The 20,085-nt window shown below is 52.7% G+C and overlaps 2 protein-coding genes across 3 annotated transcripts in view; one reads left to right on the top strand and one right to left on the bottom strand.

Moving 5' to 3' along the window:
• Positions 1 to 17,114, top strand: part of LOC132215545 (serotransferrin-like) — a 114,239-nt gene extending 97,125 nt beyond the window's left edge. For both annotated transcript variants that reach the window (XM_059663902.1, XM_059663901.1), the window contains exon 18: positions 17,105 to 17,114. The gene's annotated coding sequence lies outside the window, so the exon portion shown is untranslated. The remainder of the gene's footprint in view (positions 1 to 17,104) is intronic.
• SLCO2A1 (solute carrier organic anion transporter family member 2A1) overlaps positions 6,848 to 20,085 on the bottom strand; it is a 70,145-nt gene continuing 56,907 nt past the window's right edge. The window contains exons 7-14 of the mRNA XM_059663905.1: positions 19,863 to 19,938; positions 19,014 to 19,178; positions 17,829 to 18,018; positions 15,789 to 15,954; positions 13,549 to 13,712; positions 11,174 to 11,238; positions 9,743 to 9,866; positions 6,848 to 8,815 (exon numbers count right to left, since the gene is read on the bottom strand). Of these exons, the coding sequence (XP_059519888.1) occupies positions 8,695 to 8,815; positions 9,743 to 9,866; positions 11,174 to 11,238; positions 13,549 to 13,712; positions 15,789 to 15,954; positions 17,829 to 18,018; positions 19,014 to 19,178; positions 19,863 to 19,938 (1,071 nt within the window). The 3' untranslated portion in view covers positions 6,848 to 8,694. The remainder of the gene's footprint in view (positions 8,816 to 9,742; positions 9,867 to 11,173; positions 11,239 to 13,548; positions 13,713 to 15,788; positions 15,955 to 17,828; positions 18,019 to 19,013; positions 19,179 to 19,862; positions 19,939 to 20,085) is intronic.

Here is a 20,085-nt window from a genome sequence, read left to right as displayed (position 1 = left end):
GGGAGTTAAATGATAACACTTACATGATTACTATAAACTCAATGATTACTATAAACTCAATGTGTTTTGTTTCCTCCAAAGTATTTTTGTAATTATAGAAGGATCTTTAAAAATAAAATCTCTTGAGGCTAATAAACATTTATTTGAAATTTTACTATTCTTTCAGATTCCTTTGGATTTCTTTTTCAAGTTTTATATACAAATAAAATGAAATGCAATAACATTACAAATAGTATATATAAAACAATCACATATTTATCAAAATATTTCAATGCACGTGTTTTGCTTTTCTGGAACACAAGTATGAAAAGATTCTAGAATGATACCCCTTTAACTGCTAATTATTTATGAGCAGTGGCATTTGAATTTTTTAACCTCTAGGAGTGCTTGAATAATTTATAGTAAATATGCATTCCTTTTATAAAACTCATACTGGTTTTCCTTCATATAAGAGGGAAATTTTTTAAAAAATTAATTCTCTGCTTGCTGTAATCTTGTCATCATTACCTTGAGGACTTTATTGGCAGGCATGCTCTCTAAACTTTCACAGTTTAACTCTAGGCTTACTGTTAATTCTCTTTGGAATGTAATCCTTAGAAATAGCAATGCTTGTTTTATTTTGTATGTTTGTTAGAGGAAAAGTGTAGTTATCAAGATGCTTGTTATAAAAAAAGAAGTGTTCATTTAGAGTTGCAAACTCCATTTATGATAGGAAATTAAGTTTGCTCACAACCCCTGGACAAGTAGTCATTGCCTATGTCTCCTCTGACCATGTTATAATTAATCTGAGAGTGTATAAACTAAGTAGAGTCTTTGGAGAATAAGACATTTAATCATAAGCTTTCTTCCTTGAAAAAAAAAAAAATGTATGCAAGCCCTGGCTGGGTGGCTCAGTTGGTTGGAGTGGGTTCGATTCTAGATCAGGGCACATACCTAGGATGTGGGTTCAATCCCCAGTTGGTAGGGGAGGCAACCAGTTGATGTTTCTCTCTCACACCAATGTCTCTCTCTCTCTTTCCCCCTGCTCTCTCTCTCAAAATGAATAATAAAAAAAAAATACCCTCAGGTGAGGATTAAAAAACAAACACAGCCCTTTTCTTCTTTTCCAGGTCCCCCAGTCCCACACTGGTCCTTTCCAACATTCACCTGGGTTTCTCGTGGTTTAGCTTGACTCTTAAAGAGTGTGTGTATGTATGAAAATTCAAATACCTACAGAGGCTAAGCAGTGACCTGGGGACCTTAGCAGCGCTAGGAGTATAGGGACCATCTGAAGGGGAGGTCTCTATCAGCTCCAGTCCCTTGTTATCAGCCTGGAGTGCTGGCCCAGGGTTTTCAGGAGAAAATCCACGATGCAAACTCTCCCAATGTTTGTACTGAATTTAAGACTATAAATGTCATGTGGGCCACTTAGAACCCTTGCTCTGGGCCCAGGGACAGACGGTCTGCCTTGTGAACAGCACATTCTGGTGCAGGGACCAGCTTCAGTACACCAGTACATACTCCGGGCAGCACGCAGCCTGGCCACCAGGACGTTCGGGGACGTTCCCACTGCTTGCTGGTCTTGCCCTTGGCTCTGGACCCGCTAGCAGTGGTTCTCAACCTTCTGGCCCTTTAAACACAGTTCCTCATGTGGTGACCCAACCATGAAATTATCTTCGTTGCTACTTCATAACTGTAATGTTGCTACTGTTATGAATCGTCATGTAAATATCTGATATGCAGGATGGTCTTAGGCGACCCCTGTGAAAGGGTCGTTCAACCGCCAAAGGGGTCGCGACTCACAGGTTGAGAACCGCTGCACTAGAGCATCCCAGCTCTGATCTCCAGTGCCAGTTCTCCCTGCTCAGTGGCCATGATGGCAAGAAGGAAGCCTCCTTCCCTACCTTTGCCAGCCAGACTCCCTCTCTCAAGTATACATGGCCCATTGGCCTTTTAAACCCAGAAATCTGGCTGCACCTTGCCTTTGTTAAAAGTCTGGCAGTGGCTCCCATCATGCACAGGCACTACCCCAGTTACTAAAGGAGGTGTGCATGGTACACCCTCCCTCCCAGCACACTTCACCTCCATCCACTTGCAACTGTGTGCACTACCTACCTCTCGTTTTTCATGCAAACATACATCAAGCTTTCTCATCTCTGAGTCGTCACTCCAGCAGTCCCCTCTGCCCAGAACACCTTTGCTCTAAGGCCCCTGATTAACAAACTTGCCCCTGCTGCCCCTGATCCCCAATCTCTTAGGGAACCAGCCTTTATCACCTTGGTGATGCCATCACATGCCCCCACTTACCCCTGCATTGCCATGCAGGTATCCATCGGTCTGTCTGCACTTCTTCCTGGCGCGATTGCACCCGGGATGGGTAACCACACAACTGGTGTGCCTTGTTGGCTGTCTGTCTTCCTTCTCAAATTGTAAATTCCAAGGGGGAAGGGATTCTATTTGTCTTGTTCACCCCACAAGCCTGGTGCCCAGCACTTGCCCAGTGCCTGAGTCTGTGACAGGATGGGCACTTGGACACTCCCCACGGTGGGCAGTGCCGGGGATACAGACATCGGTCCCTCGCTGAAGACCGCTCCTAACCCAGGGCCAGGCTCCAGGAGATGCTCTGGGAACTGGAGGAAGAAGGATCAGAGGCTACCTGAGCCCCCTGTAAGGACGGAATGATGACCACACACAGTGATCTGGGTGACTACCCTGCCCACAACCGGTCGAAAGGCCTGGGGGAAGCGGTGTGTGCTGGCTGGCGCTCTAATGTGTTAATTACATGTTTGTCCTGTAAATACAGACAGACTAGCTGGTGCTTTGTCGCGGGGGAGGGAGAGTGGAAAATCCTTCAAGATCATGTCCGGTGAGCAGGAGCGGGCGAGCTCAGACTCCGAACACGCTGGGGTGGCTAGAAGAGGGGGACGTGGGCGTGGAGTCGGCGCGGGGAAGCTCCGCAGGACCTAGCGCGCCGGGCGGGGAAGCTGGGTTGTCGGAGGTTTGGGGCCGGGTAGCCTGGGTGGGAGGTGGGGTGGGGGGTCGGGGGGGGGGGGGGGGACAACACTGTAGGATCTGACGCAGAGCCGGCTTCCCCCGCGTCCCTTCGCCCGCAGGCGTGGCAACTCCTCCTCCGTCTCATTGCGGGGTTCCTGCCAATGAGGCGGCGCCCCCTGGTGGCCGACTGCCACTCTGCCTCCTTCTCCTTGGAAATGAGAGCAAAGGAGCCAAAGGTTCCTGGCCTGTGAAATGGTGTGATCACTGCATCTCATAGGCTTTGGTGACAATCAAAGGCACAAACGTATGGAAGCACTTAGGACAGTGTCTGAGCGCTCAACACGCCTGAGCTATTGAGGGGGTTCAGGAGCCCTTCCGGAAACTCCGTGCGTCTGGGGGAAGGGGCTTGGGTCCAATAGTCAGACAGGGACAGTGTGAAACCTGCCTGGGTCCTTCCCCGTTGTGGACCAAGGCAGAGCTTCTGCCTCATCCTCATTTCCCAGGTTGTGAGGGGGTACGAAGGACCAAGTTTTAAACACATGTTGCCTCCTCTTCCCCCCCCCCGCCCCGCCCCCCCCCCAAGGCCACGTTTATGGATTTGGTGTCCATAAAAAGGGATGCCTGGTATACAGCACGTCGATGGGCCACAGAGCCAAGAGAAGGGGGTGAGCAACACACCTGGGGGCCTGAATAGATGCCCCTTTAAGTTAGTTGCTCCACTCTTCCTGACACTTGAGTCTCCTGACTTCCAGCTGCAAGCCTGGGGTTCCAGTGCCAGATGTGGGGAGAGAGGAGGTGGGAGGGAAGGGAAGGGATAGAGCAGCTTTCACTCTACCCTGGCCTTGGAGCATGGGACAGCCTGGGCCAAGAGGGAGGTTCCTGCAAGCATGTGAGGTGGAGGTGGAGGCTCCCCGTGAGTGTGCAGGGAGGACAGAGGACAGCTCCTTCAGGGTACAGCACGGCACACTCAGGGTTCCTGCCAGTGAAGGCTCCAGGAGGGCACCCTGAGCCAGGAGTGCCTCCTGGGACTCACTGGTTGGGCTCTGAGCTGTTCTCCAAGTCCTGAGTGGGAAGAGGTAGCCATGCATTGACCCAGGAGCAGGACCAGGCTGGCCCTCCTTTTGCTGGCCTCGTGTAAGCCAGCCCTCAAGACCCTGTAGGAGCCTCTGAGCCTGGATCTAACTGCCTCTCCAGGCCTCACCTTCGCGGGCAGTGAATTCTCAGAACTTGGGCAGGTTTTCCTGCTGCCTTACCTTTGCCTGGAATGTTTCTCTCTCTCTCTCCCTCTCCCTTCCTCTCTGAATTCAATTACATATCTATCTGCATCGATATGAAATGGAGGGACCTCAGGATCCAAGCGGTCTGGATTACTGAGCCGCCATGTGGAGGCCACTGCCCTGGAGAGTCACCTGGACCCGCAGTGGACTTCAGTTGAGCAAGATAGGGACTCCTGTTGTGTCACGTGACAGATGAGTGAGGTTTGTTTCCATAGGAGGCCAAGCCTATCGGACTGAGTTACCCTTAAAGGGGTTTGCTAAACGGATGGCATTGTGAACTGTAAAGATCTATGCACATTTCAGCTATTGTCAAGGAGCAGCAGGTGCCTGGAGGGCAAGGACTTCAGCAAGACAGGGTGAGCCCTGCGCCGGAGTGGGGATGGGCCGGTACAGAGTGGATGAATGGGCAGGGTGTGTCCTGAGAGAAAAACTTGCTCTCACTTAGGATTTGCCAAGGGCCTGCCCAGGACCTGCTCACATATTTAATCTCTGAGGAAAGTTATAATGATTCTGGTGTTCTTGGTAGGACAGACATTTCTCCCAGGTATTTAGTTCCTGTGATTATAAAAGACAGGAGTTCTCTCTCTCTCTCTCTCTCACACACACTCTGCCAATCTCTTTGGGAATCTGTAATATAATATTTTAATATCAATTTGGTACCGACTGGATTCAGTCCCAGCTTAAATGCATCTCTCCATCTCTGAGACTGGTTGGGAAAAAGATATCACAATGTGGCTTTGTTTCCTGAGCAAGAAGCTGCGAACCCATCACCAGGTGGGAGTGTTCCCCTGAAGGTCCATGTGCAGATCCTCAGGGCCTTTTCTCCCTGCAGCCTTTCCTCTTTGTCCCCCTTTCTCTGCAACTCTCCTTTAACTCACGGTGCTGGAGGGCTAGGTGACCCTGGTTAGTGAACAGTCGTAATGATCTGGCTACTTGAAGAAGAAGGTGGGTAAATGAGCTATTACCTGGCTCTCCCCACCTCCATGACCCATCTTACGTGGCCCTCAGTAGATTCCCCCACCTCCATCCCAAGGGCCCGTGAACTTCAGTGGGAATAGAGGGGCCTCCTTGAAAGTTCAGGATGACTCAGTAGGGGAGACAGAGCTGGTGCTGGAGCTGGACCAGAGAGGGCTGGACAGCCGGTCTCAGTTCAGGTCTGACTAGTTACTATTTGCACGAAGTTGGCCACAATGGTTACTGCCTTGATTTCAGAGTCCTCCTCTTCAAATGGGGCCTTAAGATCGGTCTGGTCTCCATTGTGAGGCTATGGTGAGGAGCACCGTAGAGGGTTTTGAGACAAAGAGTAATTTAGGGAGACATGGCATTCAATTCTCACTGCGTTTTCCTCTCTTTGCCAAGAGTGTTCAAGGAAGGATGGGATAAAAAGGTTCCTGCAGACTCTTCCTTTCCTGGCTTCTTTGTTCATCCCTGAGGGACTGGGAGAGGAGTGGAGCGGAGGGGTGGGCTGCCTAGGACTGCCCAGGGAGGACAGCATTGGTGGTATGTGCACAGGGAGGTGGTTCTAGGCTGGAATCTGGTCTCTGCAGTGTCTCCAGGCTCAGGGGAGAAGCAGGGGAGGGGGCCTCAGACTGGGAAAGAACCAAAGACCGACAGTGGCAGGACCCAACAGCCCACAGATGGCGCTGGGAGCCAGCCCCAAGGACGGCTGGCATGGACTTGCCAGCCAGCCAGCAGGATGAGTGAGGGTTTGAAGTCAAACATAACCGATTTAAAGAAATAACTGTGACACATTTTGTACTCTCAAGCTTGGAGAGTGAGAATCCCACTCTCAGTACTGGTAAGAGCCCAATACAATAAATGTGAGCTCTTGGACTGTGTTACATGCCCACTAGCTCCTGACTGCAGCCCTTCAGGAAATCAGATTTGTTGGTACCCCTTCACCTTGTCATCCCTCACTCCCATTTGAGCTCACCAAAGACCTGCCCAATTTCTCAGTGGCCTAAGCACACGTGGGCATCCCCAAAGCGGGGCTGCACTGTGGACCCGCCACACAGGGTTTCACAACCACCCACATCAGCCTGACACAAGGATCCAGTTAAAGTGCCACTCCTGGGTCCCCCTCAGACGCCCATAGACTCTGAGGATGGGTGGAGGAGGTTAGAAATCTGCATTTCAACAGCATCCTCTGTGAGAGTCTGGCACTCAAGGAAGTGTTAAGCTTTGCTGTAGAAGTGGAATGAAGGTGACACCATTATATTCCCCGCTGGCAGTTGGGAGGAAAGATTTGGGAGTGGTAGTATTGGCTGCGACCAAGTGATCAATGATGATTATGATATTAATTCTGTTTTATATTATGGACTTAGCTGTTCACGACAAACCCACTTCTGGAAATTAACTCAAGAGCCGGGATTAGGCCTTCTGAGAGCCCAGCACTATGGGCCTTTGACAGTTACCTGCAGGATGTCACTGAAGGAGCAAGAAGCACCTGCTGTCTGCTTTGTACCAGGCTGATGGGTTGAGAGTTGCATTATTTCTGATCCCCATGACCATGGACCCCTGAGGGTCCTCTGGCCAGAAGGTGCAGGTTCTGCCTGCTCTCTGACAGATAGACATGACAGTACAAATTCATGACCAACTTACATCAATAGCAAAATTATAATATATTAATAGCAACATCACCATAGAATAAAGGCTTGGGAGGGTGACTGATCTTCCAGAATCTGAAGGTTGGCATTCGCTGTTCATGAACTCAGCGGACGGCAGTGCCTTCAGAGCTTAAATTGTGGCAAGAAAGACCAGGGTTAGTTGCAGGGGGTCATTTTCCAAGCAGGACCACTTTAAATGCTGAACCTGGCCCCCGAGGTTGCGTGGAGCCTCCCTTCCTGAGTGAGGTCTTTGGAAATAAGGCTGGTGGCTTTGGAAATAAGGCTGCTGTGATCGTGGCTTTCACCGAGTTCAGTCTCCTGGCAGTTTGGCCATTGACACAATTTTCTGGCCTTTGCAGAGGTCGCTTCTGATATGTTCCTGGAAGAGTCTTCCATGAGGAGTGGCCTCAAGAGATGCACACGTGGCAGTGACCAGTGCCCAGCTGTCCGGTGGACACGGTGCAGCCAGGCCTCTGTCTGGCAAATGGCCAGGCGCAGGGTCAGTCTGGGCACCATGGACGGCCAAGATCCTGTTGACAATCTCCGGATTTTTGCTGTGCCTTCCCCGTTCCCCCCCGCTGCACACTCTGGGAGGAGGCCCTCGTGTGGATGGAGAGAGGGCAGGTGGGATCCCAGTGAAGCTCGGTGCAGAACCCTGTACTAGCACTGCCCCGCACCAAGTCCAACACATATATTTGTGGATGGAAGGCCTCCTGTGTTGGCTCTAACGCTGAACCTCTACCGCACGGCTGCAGTATCGACTCAGGCCATAGAGGGCGCCACCTCTGGAGGCAGTGAGATGAGGCGAGAAAACATTGATGAAAACAAGTGCGTGTGAAACCACAGAAGTCCACCTCGCCAGCCTCTGTTTTGTGGGCTGCAGCTCACCACCCAGCTTGGCAGCTTTGGACCTTCCCTCAGCTGTGTCACCGGCTTTGCTGACATCTGGGCTGCCTCTCTTTAGTCTGTGGCATCTGAAGTTCGGACAGGGAAGCCCGTAGGAAGCTGCCTCATCTGCTCCCAGGGAAACGTCTGAGATGAGGGGTCTTGTCCCCACACTGTGGGGGTGGGGGGCTGGGCAGCAGGACCATTGCACAGCCTTCCTTGGGTCTTCACGGTGGTGTGGCTTTCGTAGTTTGAAATATCCCCCCAGAAAGACAGAGACAAACAGGCACGGGCCCAGGTACAGAAGGGCCTAGAATTAATGTGGACAGTATCTGGATGGCCTGTCCTCGGGTGTCTGGGTCCCTGCTCTAGAGCCTGAGTGTGGTAACTGGAGGGGACCAGCTGGCTGAACTTCCCAACGTGGCAGCTCCCCAATGGCCTCTGGGGGCAGGAAGGAGGGTCTGAGAGCAGGGGAGCCGGCCCTGCTTGTGTTCTGTGCTGATGCTGAACCCAGATGCAAAGGGGGCTACAGGCAGGCTCCCCCATCCCCTAGCCCACTCAGTCCACTCCCTCCTTTCTCTGGGTAGATACCCCTTATCTCTCCACTTAGGACCCTCCATTCCCTCCCCACAGGACTGGTCAGGGCTGCCTCGGGGGCATCCTGGAGGACCCAGCACCGAGGGGCACGTGGGCATGTGGGTCCCTCCCAAGGAGCCAGTGAAGACCCCACCCTGCAGCTCTGTGCCCACCCAGCCCAGGAGCACAGTAAGCCTGAGTGGGAGCCTTTGGGAGGAGGCAGGGAAGGCAAATGGGGACTGGGGCTGTTTTCTTATTTAAAAAAACAAAAAGGAAATGACGTATTAATATTAGTAAATACAGGCAGGCATGGAAGGGCAGGTCCACGCTCTGGAGCCAGAAGTGCCAGGCCAAGGGCCAAGGCTCCGATGAGGCGCTCAGATGAGGCCCGAGGCCTTCTCCTGCACGTTGTACTCCTGGTTCTTCTTCACCCGCCAGCTGATGAAGAAGAGCAGCAGCGTGCCCAGCACCTTGTAGCCCACCTGCAGGCCCAGGTACCTGTGGGCAGGAGGACACAGGACGGGTGAGGGGCTGTGGAGGCTCTGTAGCCTGCGCCCCAGGGCCAACAGGAAGAGCAGCGTCATTCTCCCAGCGGCCCAGGGAATGTGTCGTCATGACTCAGGTAAGGATCTGTCACCACCTAGGTGTTGACCATTTTCCCCATTCCTTTGATCGGAAAGGGTACAAGCCTCCCTGTGAGCAGGCTGAGCCTCATCCAGTGGCCCTGTCCTTGCACCGCCGCCCCCTAGAGGGCCAAAGGAACACTGCCGCCCAGCCAGCCCTGAGGGTCCTTTCCTCCCAGCAAGCCAGAAGAAGGGCACCTTCTCATTGACCTCCTAGCCTTCTGTTTCACTCAACACCATTCCCAGACACCCCCCGCCCCCAGCCCCCTCAAGCCCACTCTCCTCCCTGTTTCTGGTCTGTGTGATGATGGCAGCAGGTGAGGTGGCTGGAAGGGGTACAGAACTCAGTGGCACTGGAGCTGGGCTCAGACCCACAGAGGCAGGTTGGACCCGCCTGCCCTTGACCTCTTCTAGGAGCTGTGATGGGGCCACCTCTTTGTGAGCAGTGACAGGCTGGCCTGGTATCACCATTCCAGTCACAGCCTCGCCCTTGGACTTCAACCATCCCCTTTCCCTTGGACACACTTCTTTCTGCTGCTGTCCCTCCCAAGGGCCTTGGGGATCCCAGGTTGGGGGATCACATCAGAGTAGCCCCAAGTCTTGTTGCTTAGTTGGCTCTCTGCAAGCCCCGAGATGCCCATCACCGGTGGCCCCTGCTCCCTGACTATGGCAGCTCCCCTCTGGTCTTCTCCCTCAGAAGCCTGACAGCCCCCACAACAGCCACCAGAACAGATGACGGCCCTTTGCTCAGGCCTGGGGCCTGGCGCCAGGCGTTCTTGACACACGACGTGCCGGCCCTCACCAGTTTCGGAAAGCATTGTTGTTGTAGTAGGCGCAGGCCCCTCGCTGCCCTGAGCACTGCAAGTTCCACCGGATGCAGGAGTAGTCGATGGTGAGGCCGTAGAGGGCTGGAGAGGGCACCCAGGCTGGCATCAACAGGAAGAGAGTTCAGAGAGCTCAGGTCACATGGAGCTGCCGGCAGAGATGCCTGGCAGGGTGGGGAGCCAGCCCCCCGACACCCACCCCTGTGTGTTACAGGTGTGAGTACGGCTCTGCCCTGCCTCTAGGAATCACTGTAACCTTGGGAAGCAGAGTAGCTTTCTGTGAAGCTGGTTCATGCTTCACCATCTGAGCACCTCACCCAATCTCAGTCAGTGAGGGCCCTGCAAAGGCTCCCACTCAGGCGGGCCAGGAGGTCACACCCCGACACTCCCCAGAATGATAATGATAATGATAATGGAAGGCGCTGCAGGGCCAAGTGCCGACCTGGCTCCCGGTAAGAATGCGCAGAGGGCTCTGTGAAGCTCAGCGTTTGAGGTCAGAAAGTACCCTCGATAGTAACTGAAGTCCCTCCGCTGCAGTTGCCACACTCCCCCCTGCAGTGCTCACCCGCTAGGTCCTACCAGTGGTTCTCGACCTTCCTAATGCCACGACCCTTTAATACAGTTCCTCATGTTGTGGTGACCCACAACCATAAAATTATTTTCGTTGCTACTTCATAACTGTAATTTTGCTACTGTTATGAATCGTAATGTAAATATCTGATATGCTGTATGTGTTTTCCGATGGTCGTGACCCACAGGTTGAGAACCGCTGTACCAGTTGAACCTGCAAGGTTCCTTCCTTCCTTAGCCTGCAAGGTTCTCCGTATTAGTGCCTCGTTTACCTAGTGCCCGGATGTGCTGAGAAGGGACAGTTCAGCGTAAACAGTTTGGGGATGAGCCTGCAGTGTGGGGGTGAGACCCACGCACGTCCCTGCTCCAGTCCGTGCACCAGAGGGAGGGCTGGTGTGTGCCCTGCTCCTGAAGGCCGCTCGCCCTCCTGTGGGCACTATTGCGTGTGCCCTGCCCCATTTCTCCGCGGGCTCTGGGCTGCTCGCACTGGACCCCGCATGCACCGAGGAACATTTGTGAATGGCAGTGGGAGTGACTTTTGTCAAACGGGAGGGAAACCAGGGCTGAACTCAGCTGCCACTCTGGCTGGGACAGAAATACAAGGCTGTGTTCTGATGGTGAGTGTTGGGAATGAACGCCACAGATGAACTCTTTCTTAACCACAAGTACCAAGGAAACTGCCCCATAAAGTATTTTGACATTTGGGGTTGTATTGATCATGCACAGCTTCTCTCATCACAACAGAGATGAGAAAGGACTTCCCCATCCCCGCCCTGCACCCCATTGCCCTCAGATGTCCCGGGGCCATGCCTCTGGAAGGGGGTGTCTCAGACACTTACCCAGCAGGCGCATTAGCAAGAACTGTACCCCAATGGCAAACGACTTTTCTTCCTGGTTCACCACGCTGAAAAGGAAAACAGGAGATGAGCGGAGGACTCTGGCCGTGCCTCCCCCCAGTCAGGGGCAGCCAGCCTCCGTCAGAACCTGCCCTCATGCAGCCCGATGAGCCACTGGCAGACTGGATCCCCTGCAGCCCATGCTTCTGTCCTTGGTATCAATGGTTCGCAAGGCTTGATCGCTGGACCAGCAGTATCAGCATCCCCTGGGAACTTGTTAGGAATTCATATTCTCAGGCCCCACCCCAGACCTAAGAATCAGACGCCCTGGAGGGGGGCCCTCTCTTCATCATGGCCACCCACAGATCTTTCTCAGGGTTAGAGCATCTACCGTGATCCATCTGACTTGGGGTGCAAGAAGGGAACCCCTACAAGGGCCTTAGGTGAAAGTGGCAGTGGAATGCACTTGATGGGGAGTGGTGGAAAAGAGGGGGACGATGGTGTTAGGAGAAGCACTATGCCATGAGCTCTGAGAATCCCTACACGTTCTTAAGGATCTACACACACTCCTGACTGCTCTTGTCCCGGACCACTTCTCAGGGTCATGGTTGCAAGGCGCAACCTTGAAGCATGAGGTAAAACCTCCTAGACCAGGGGTGGGCAAACCATGGCTCGCGTCCACACAAAATACCATGTGTGGACGCGCACGTACAGTGCGATTGAAACTTCGTGGCCCATGCGCAGAAGTCGGTATTTTGTGGAAGAGCCACACTCAAGGGGCCAAAGAGCCGCATGTAGCTCGAGAGCCGCAGTTTGCTGACCAAGAGCAGGCTTGGTCTATAGAAGCGGTGGCTTTCCCAAGAGCAGCGTTCCTCAGCTGTGACATAAACCCACTGCATGTGACACATACACCTGGGCCCCTCCATGTCACCCCCTAGGACTTGAGGGGCAAGGATGGATGATGCAGCATGAGGTCCATGCTGCTTGCTGTGCTATGAGTAGCAAAGTCCTTTCCCTTTGACCTGGAGTCTCCTGTCTTCTGCCAGCATCCTTGAAACAGTAGCAGAAACAGGAGCTCAGTAGTTGGCAAGCGAACTTGTGTAAAGAGGGCAAAACCCTAGATCCTGACAAGTGGCTGCTTCTGCTTCTTCCTTAGCTCCTAGGCTTTTGGGGAAAATAGGTCATTGGTACCTCGCTAGCTGTTGTTGTTGTTATTATTATTATTATTAGGTTAATAGTGATAATTAGCCAATATGTAGAGCACCTTGTATTTACAAAGGAATTTACCATATAATCCTGACACCAATCCTTTGAGGTCAACATCATTAACCTCCTTCCATACATGAGGAAATTGAGACTCAGCGAAGTTGGCAACACCCAAGGACATTCAACCAGTGTATGGCAGAGCTGGGCCTTGGGCCCTGGACCCCAGTATGTAAATCCCATGGTTTTCCCTCCCTCTCTGCTTGTGAGGCAGGTGAGGACAGGAGGGAGGCAGGCCGGGGTGGGTAAGGTGAACTTGGTTGGAAAGTTTTCTCCTTTGCAGAGAGTGAGGTGAGGAAAGGGTCACTCCCTGTCAAAACCTCAGAGACATTTAACTGCCACTGTAATGGGACACCTCTGCCCTCCCCTCCTGCCTTGGCCAACCTCCCTCTTCTGACCTGAGGACTTAGTTTTGGCTCCTAGCACACTAGACCAGCCGTGGGCAAACTACGGCCCGCGGGCCAGATCCGGCCCGTTTGAAATGAATAAAACTATTGAAAAAAAAGACAGTACCCTTTTATGTAATGATGTGAATTTATATTAGTTCACACAAACACTCCATCCATGCTTTTGTTCCGGCCCTCCGGTCCAGTTTAAGAACCCATTGTGGCCCTCGAGTCAAAAAGTTTGCCCACCCCTGCACTAGACTTTTATCATTTCAATCTTTTTCCATAGCCCTCATCTATTTCTGGAACTCTCCTGATTTTCCATCCCCGATTTCATATGTCCAACTGAATTCGCCTCCCTCCTCTCAGTTCTTTCAGGATTTAAAAATAAGTGAATCTCCAGGTATTTCCACAGCATGGAGTCAGGCAGCCTGGCTTTCGCATGTGGCTCAGCTGTTTCTGGCTCTGCCCTCCTGGGTTAGTGGTCTCCGCATGTGCAGAATGGAGGTGCTCACAGAGCTGGGGGAGGAGGCGATGCAGCGAGGAGCTCTGCACAGAGCCTGGCACAGGTGGGGCCCGGCACTGTCGTGTTAGCATCATCTCCCCATTTCACCCAAAGAACATTGTACATCATGTTCAAAGGCCTCTGAGGACCAGGAAAGGGAGGAGAGATCAGTGGTCGCCTGGGCACAAAGAAAAGGCAAACGGGAGAAGGAGAGGTGCACTCACCGCAGGACCATCATGTAGAGGGGATTGTGGGAGATGCAGGCGATGAGGGACACGAAGGAGATGAGGAAGATGGACGGGAGCAGGAAGTGGGCGCAGGGGATGGGGCACGATCCTGACTTTGCTGAAGCAGATCCCCCGGTCACACAGCTGCAGTTCAAATAGATCTTGAAAAAGGAGAGGAAAAAAGAGAAAACGTCATTACTTTGCTTGCACACACATCAAACACCTGCACCAGCTCTTGCCAGACAGTCCCTCAGGTTTCAACCCCTCTGCCTTCTGGGTCCCCCGAGGAGCTGGGTGGGGCTGGATTCAGAGGCTGGAGAGGTCAGCCGAGGGTTTCAAGGTGCCCCATGGACCCCACCCCTGACCCCTGTCCAGTGTGGGCTGGGCTCCTCCAGCAGGTGCACCCGCATCCGTATGTGCAGAATTCCACTGCCAGGCAAGGCCCACCTGGCTTGGGACCAGGGACTGGGAGGGCTCTTCTCTGGGCCAGGCTACCCCATGCCCAGCAGCCGTGGCTTTGTGGGTTGCTGTTGATGCTGTGTGTGTGTTTATTGCAGGGAGGTATAAACAGGGGGAGCCAAAAAAGAACACACAATAGAATCCACTAAGCTCTTCATCTGTCAGGCCTTTGCCAGAGAGGAATTCCGCCTGTCTATACAGGCTGGGAAGGAAGTCCTGTCTCGAGCCGGAAAGCCCACATGGTCAACACTATTGTACAACCGAGCCACTGCCCGCGTGGTCTTTCTCCCCGCCTTGCAGTGTCTGACGGACTAGCCTATGACCATTTTCTTATAACTTACTATTTTTTTCTTGATATTATGCTAAGGGATGATGATTTATACTATTTGAAGCTTGTCAGGATTCTTTCTGGAAGTAGGTGAGTCAGAGGTAAGTAAATGAAAACAAGGACACCACAGAGGCCACCGGCTAGAAGGCAGCTGAGAGAACACCTTGTCCAAGCTCCCTGTCCCCACTCTGCCTGAGACTCACGCACCTCTGCCCACAGAGGTGGCCGTGGAAGCAGCCTCCCTTATCCTCAGAGAGGAGGATGGGAAGTGGGGGCTGGCCTTGCCCATGACCTCCACACAGGCTTAGGGGCAGAAGGTGCGTTCCACTCCTTAGGGGAACTGCACCTCTGGGTCCCTAGTGCTCTAAGGAAAAAGCAGAACCTGGCCTGTCCGGTTCTGGCCCCTGCCTGCTCCCTGGCCTGGCACCAACCTTGGCATCTCTCATTTCTCCTACATCCAGCTCAGCCATGCCCTGGGGCTTGGTGCTTGCTGTTCCTTTAGTGCAAATACTTCACCCTCAGGTCTTCGTAGGGTTTTTTTCTGGTGGTTGAGTTCTAATGTCACCTCCTCCGGGAGGCCCTCAGGCACACTCTGTCCATTAACTCTCTTGATGGCGTGAGCTACTTTCTAAAACGACCTTGTGCATTTATTCGATAGAATTCAAACTGCATGAGAGCAGGAACCTTGTCGGATGGGTTCACACTAAATCCTCAGCATGCATGGCTGTGCCAGGTGTCCATTGTTTGTTGAAAAACTGAACAGATGACTCAAGTTAGTTTGCAGCTGGCTGATCCTAGAAGGCCAGGAGCCCTAGCGCTCAGAGGGCTGATAGGACCTCACTAAGTGAACTACTGAATGTGGGTTACATGTGTGGAAGGCTGGTGGCCAGGAGGTAGAGGACCTTGAGCAGATGTGCCCCCGGACTGAGACAGGGTCCTGGGTTCTAAAGTCAGATCTGACCCTAAATAACTGCATGACTTCAGGCCAGTTGTGTGGCCACACCTGGGAGCTGAGGGGGTGAACCTAATGCCCTTGATCGCTGCTTCCAACTCTAACCTTCCAGGGCCACATCCCAGAGGACCCTGTGTCCTTGACTTATCTGGGCCTGGTCCATGTTGGCTCTCCAACAGGGCCAGGACGCAGGACCCAAAGACGCCCATTAGGACCCGCCAGGATGAGATTGGGAGGTCTCCGCTGAAGGAGTGCTCCGGCTGGTTTCTACTCCGAGCCTCAGGAATGTGCATTTGTTGAATATCGGCCAATCTTTAATTGACTTTGGGCTGCAGGCATCTGGTCATGACCTTAGGGAAGGGGAGGTAAAGAGAGGGCGGGTGTGGCCTGGAGGCAATGAGGATGGTGTGGGTGGTGCCCTGCCCATCCCAGAGCCCAGGTGCAGTATGAGGGCACACACTGAGCTCAGGGACCCGGTGGGGCTCCTCCTGCCCTTACCTGTTGCTTGGAGGTTACGGTGCTGACGTTGATGTGCCTGCAGCCAGCGTGGCACGGGGAGAGGTACTCTACCCCATTGTCTCCACAGACCGGGTGGAAGATGGAGTCGGGGCACGAGCAGTCCCTGCGGCAGGCAGGAGGCTGTGGGTGTATAGAACTTGATGTGCTGCCAGGAAAACAGGAAACAGGGACTCAGACAAAGCAAGACCAGAGAAACATCTCTTCACTGTGGTCCAGTGTGAGTGCCCGCCCGGCTGGTGCGCTCTGCCTCTCGGTGCGTCTGGGGCCAGCAACGCCATGAATTATGCCTGTTGGGGCCGACGGTGAATTGGCTGCTGGTCAGTGCTCATGGCACCTCATGGCACCTCACTGTTTCTTCCGCTACTAGAAGCCCATCTCCACCAGCTGCGAGTCAGAAAGGCTCCGCTGGCAAACCCTCCCTCCCCAACGCCCCCGCTGCAGAAGTGCTCAAGACAAACAACCAAGCAGGACTTTGATGGGAGAGAGCGCAGATGCTGCACAAGTCACAGGCCACGTTTCCCTTCCCTTCTCCTCCACCTGGGCTCAGGCGGAGCGACAGGTGGGGCTCCTTGAAGCAATCTGGGGTCTACCTGGTTCCTGTCCCTTGGTCTATGTCAGCAGTTCTCAACCTGTGGGTCGTGACCCCTTTGGGGGTCGAACGACCCTTTCACAGGGGTTGCCTAAGACCATTGGAAAACACATATATAATTACATATTGTTTTTGTGATTAACCACTATGCTTTAATTATGTTCAATTTGTAACAATGAAATTGGGGGGCGCCACAACATGAGGAACTGTATTAAAGGGTCGCGGCATTAGGAAGGTTGAGAACCACTGGTCTATGGAGACTTTGCCCTCCATCCTCCTGAGCCTCAAACAAGGAGATTTCACTGGATGACCTCACCATTCCCGCCATTCCTCCTACCCGATATTCATGATCTTCTTTAGGGAGGGCTGGGATAGGGTTGACAAACCACAGTCCAGAGCTTTGCTCAAATAATTATACTAACGATGTTAACATTAACGGGGCCTCTCTTATGTGCCAGGCACTGCGCCCAGGGGTTTGTCACGCACGTCATCACAATAATTCTATAATTATTATGCTCCTTTTATGGATAAGAACACTGAAGATTTGAAGATTAGATCAGTAACTTTCCCCAACTAGTAAGGGCTGCGTCAGAGGGGATGACAAAACCCGCCAACTCCCAGGGAAGACACCCAAAGGCCCAGGGCCTTCTCAGCTTCTCTCAATCCACAGCCAGCCTGCAGAAGACCAATACAAACCAGAGGTTTCCCGGCCTGAGTCACCACACCCCTGCGCTCCTTCCCCCACCAAAGACAGAAGAGGTTATTTCAAAGAGAGAGACAGAGAAAGCACCGAGGCTGAAAGGTACGGTGTCTCCCAATGTTGTAACCTCATTAGGCAAAATTTAAAAGAAGAGGTGCTTGAAAGGTAGCACCCAGGAAAAAGCTAAAAGCTCCCTTCACAAGCCTCTAAAGTTATTTCTGAACCTGAAGCCCGACTTAAAACTTAGGACCATGTTGCTTTATGCAAACGGACAGGTATACTTCACCTGCCCTCATTTTAAAAGTCTGCCATCACTTTCATTGTTCTTTTCCGTATCTTTTCAAGTCTCCTTCTCTCATCTTTCTTCAGCAGCTCAGTGAGACTCTACTTCTGGCTGGCACAGAGCTGATGCCAAACATAGCTTATTTCTTGGTTCCTGAGGCTCACAGCCCTACAGAGTCACCCTGAAACCAAACTAATTAGTTTTTGGTGTTTCTTAAAAAAAAACAGAATCTTAACCCTGACTGCTGGTGGCCCCGTAGGACCCTCTGACTTCTTATAATTCAGCATCGTATTCAAGGACCTGATTTTCTAAGTATCCACATAAGAGATTAGGTCAAGAAGTGACAGAGGGAAGAGAGCTAAGAAGGCAGAAAGAAAGAGGTATGGCAGCCAGACCCAGGCTCTGGCCTTTAGCAGAGGGTATCATCTCACCCCTCATTTCTGTTACCTAGGTGGGTAGACCTCCGCCACGACTGGGGTGGAGCATCCCATGAAGAAGAGAGGGGTACATAGGATAATGGAGATGGTCATGATGGTGGTAGCCAGCCGGGGGATGGTTTGCAGAGAGAACACAAAACGCTTCATGAGGATTCCTCCAAATAGCATCCCCAAGGCTGCGGCGGGGAGGTTCACAGCACCTGGAAAGAGGGAGAGAAGCGGGTCTGTGTGCGCAAGGCCCTGGGGGTGGGGGTGGGGGGGTGGGCACAGACACTGAGCACAAAGAAGGGGCACAACTTTCCTGAAGGAGCACTGGAGATGTCCCATTACAGTAGCAATACCTGACAGTCACTGAGCACTCACTGTATGCCAGGCACACCCACAGAGTTACCTTGACCCAGAGGGTTACCCTGCCTGTGCAAAGAATAAAGAAAGAAGTGGGGCCTTGTGTCCAGAAGGATGTGGGTGGAATGTGCATTTATTTAGTGCCTTTCATTGCCTGACCGCTCACTGCAGCCTAACTGTGACCACACAAGGTTAGCAAGGCTCTGGTGGTGCCCCCTGACTGCTAGTCAGAGGCTTAAGCTAGAGAAGTAAAGTCACATCCAAGGGCCACACAGGGGTCGGGATTCGCACCCTGACCCCCTTGCCCCATCTATATAGTCAAACGCACCTGTGGACTGAGCTCAGTAATTCACTTGGATACTTGGTGGGCCCACATCAGTGCTTCTCAACCTCACTGGCAAACAAACTCAATGCTGAGCCCCACCCAGAGACTCTGCTGTCTTGAGGGGGTAGGGTGGGGCTGGGCATCTGTATTATTTAAAGCTCCCAGAGGAGCCTAAAGTGCAGCCAGAGCCCAGAATCCCTGGGTCACATATTCCCTACCAAGCAAATGTATTCAAGTCCCTGAGAAGAAGGAACAGAACCAGGAGCATTTTACCTGAAATTGATGCTCTCTCTTTCCCCTGCTGCCCCTGCTGTCTCAGGGCCCCTGGAAGGCTGTCAGGCCTCCAGTCCCTGAAAGGGAGGAAGGCAGCCCCCGCCCCCACCCACTCCTGCCTGGAATGACAGGGTCTCAGCAATTTGTTCAGAGCACTCTACATTGCCAAGCAAGAAAATTGTCCTTAAACGTCTTTGTCTTCGGCAAGTCCTCCTCTGGCTCCTGTCTGTGTCTGGTCTGGCCGGGACTCACCGATGAGGAAGTTGGCATAGGCTGTGGAGGCACCATACTGCTTCTCCAGGAACTTGTTGAGGAATGTGGAGAGGCCGGCGATGACGGAGGAGAAGGTGCACTGAGCCAGGACCACGAGCATGAAAAGAGGGTTCATGAGGAGCCTCAGGAAGATGCGGGGAAACCCTGTAAACAGAAAACCATCAGGGGCCAGGCCTTCATGGGCCACAGTTGTTCCTCCTCCCTCCAGACCACGCTCCTGTCTTCCTCAGGGTCTGGGGCACTGAGGAGTTCAGTGGCCCAGCCAGGGCCACACAGCCTCTCAGAACCCCCACTCAACATACTCATGGGTAAAATAAAATGAGAATATGTCCTGCCAGTGTGGCTCAGTTGGTTGAGCTTCGTTCCATGCATCAGGAGGTCACTGGTTCGATTCCTGGACAGGGCACATGCCCGGGTCGCAGGCGCGATCTCTAGTAGGGGGCGTGCACGAGGCAGCCAATTGATGTTTCTCTCTCATCAATGTTTCTCTCTCTCTGAAATCAATAAAAACATACTTAAAAATAAATAAATAAATAAATAAATAAATAAAATGAGAATGTGTCTGGAAGAAATCAGGAGGCGAGTAGATAGAAATAAGACTGCCAGCGGGAACATTCACCTCCATGTAAAGGGAGGAGAGAGAACATGGGGTGGCGCTGGCTCTGCTTGAATCTGTGTCTCCTAGCAAAACCCCTCCTGTGAGGTGGGCCAATTATAGGCCACCTATTCTCAACGCCCCTTATCATACACAATACCTCATAGGCTTGGGCCCTCCCGGCTTGCCCCTCTACCAAGCCAGCCCACCCAGGGCTTTGCTGGGTCACTCACGTTTAATGAAATCCACCAGAGAGCTTCTTGGCTTGACCGTCATCTTCATCGCCTCTTCTGTCATGGCAGTAGATGTCTGAAGGCAGCAAAGGAAACCAGTGTTAATGGCCCAGGCTCCCCGCAGCCACGAATCCTGGGCCCTTGACCCTTCTGGTCTCAGTGGCTTAGGGCTGGGCAGCAGTGAGCTACCCCAGGTGTGATGGGAGGGTGTCCAGAGAATGTC

The sequence above is a fragment of the Myotis daubentonii genome, chromosome 14 (genome assembly GCF_963259705.1).
Source record: "Myotis daubentonii chromosome 14, mMyoDau2.1, whole genome shotgun sequence".
Classification (NCBI taxonomy): Eukaryota; Metazoa; Chordata; class Mammalia; order Chiroptera; family Vespertilionidae; genus Myotis; species Myotis daubentonii.
Note: the sequence above shows the minus strand (reverse complement) of the source record. Positions and strands in the feature narration are given on the sequence as shown.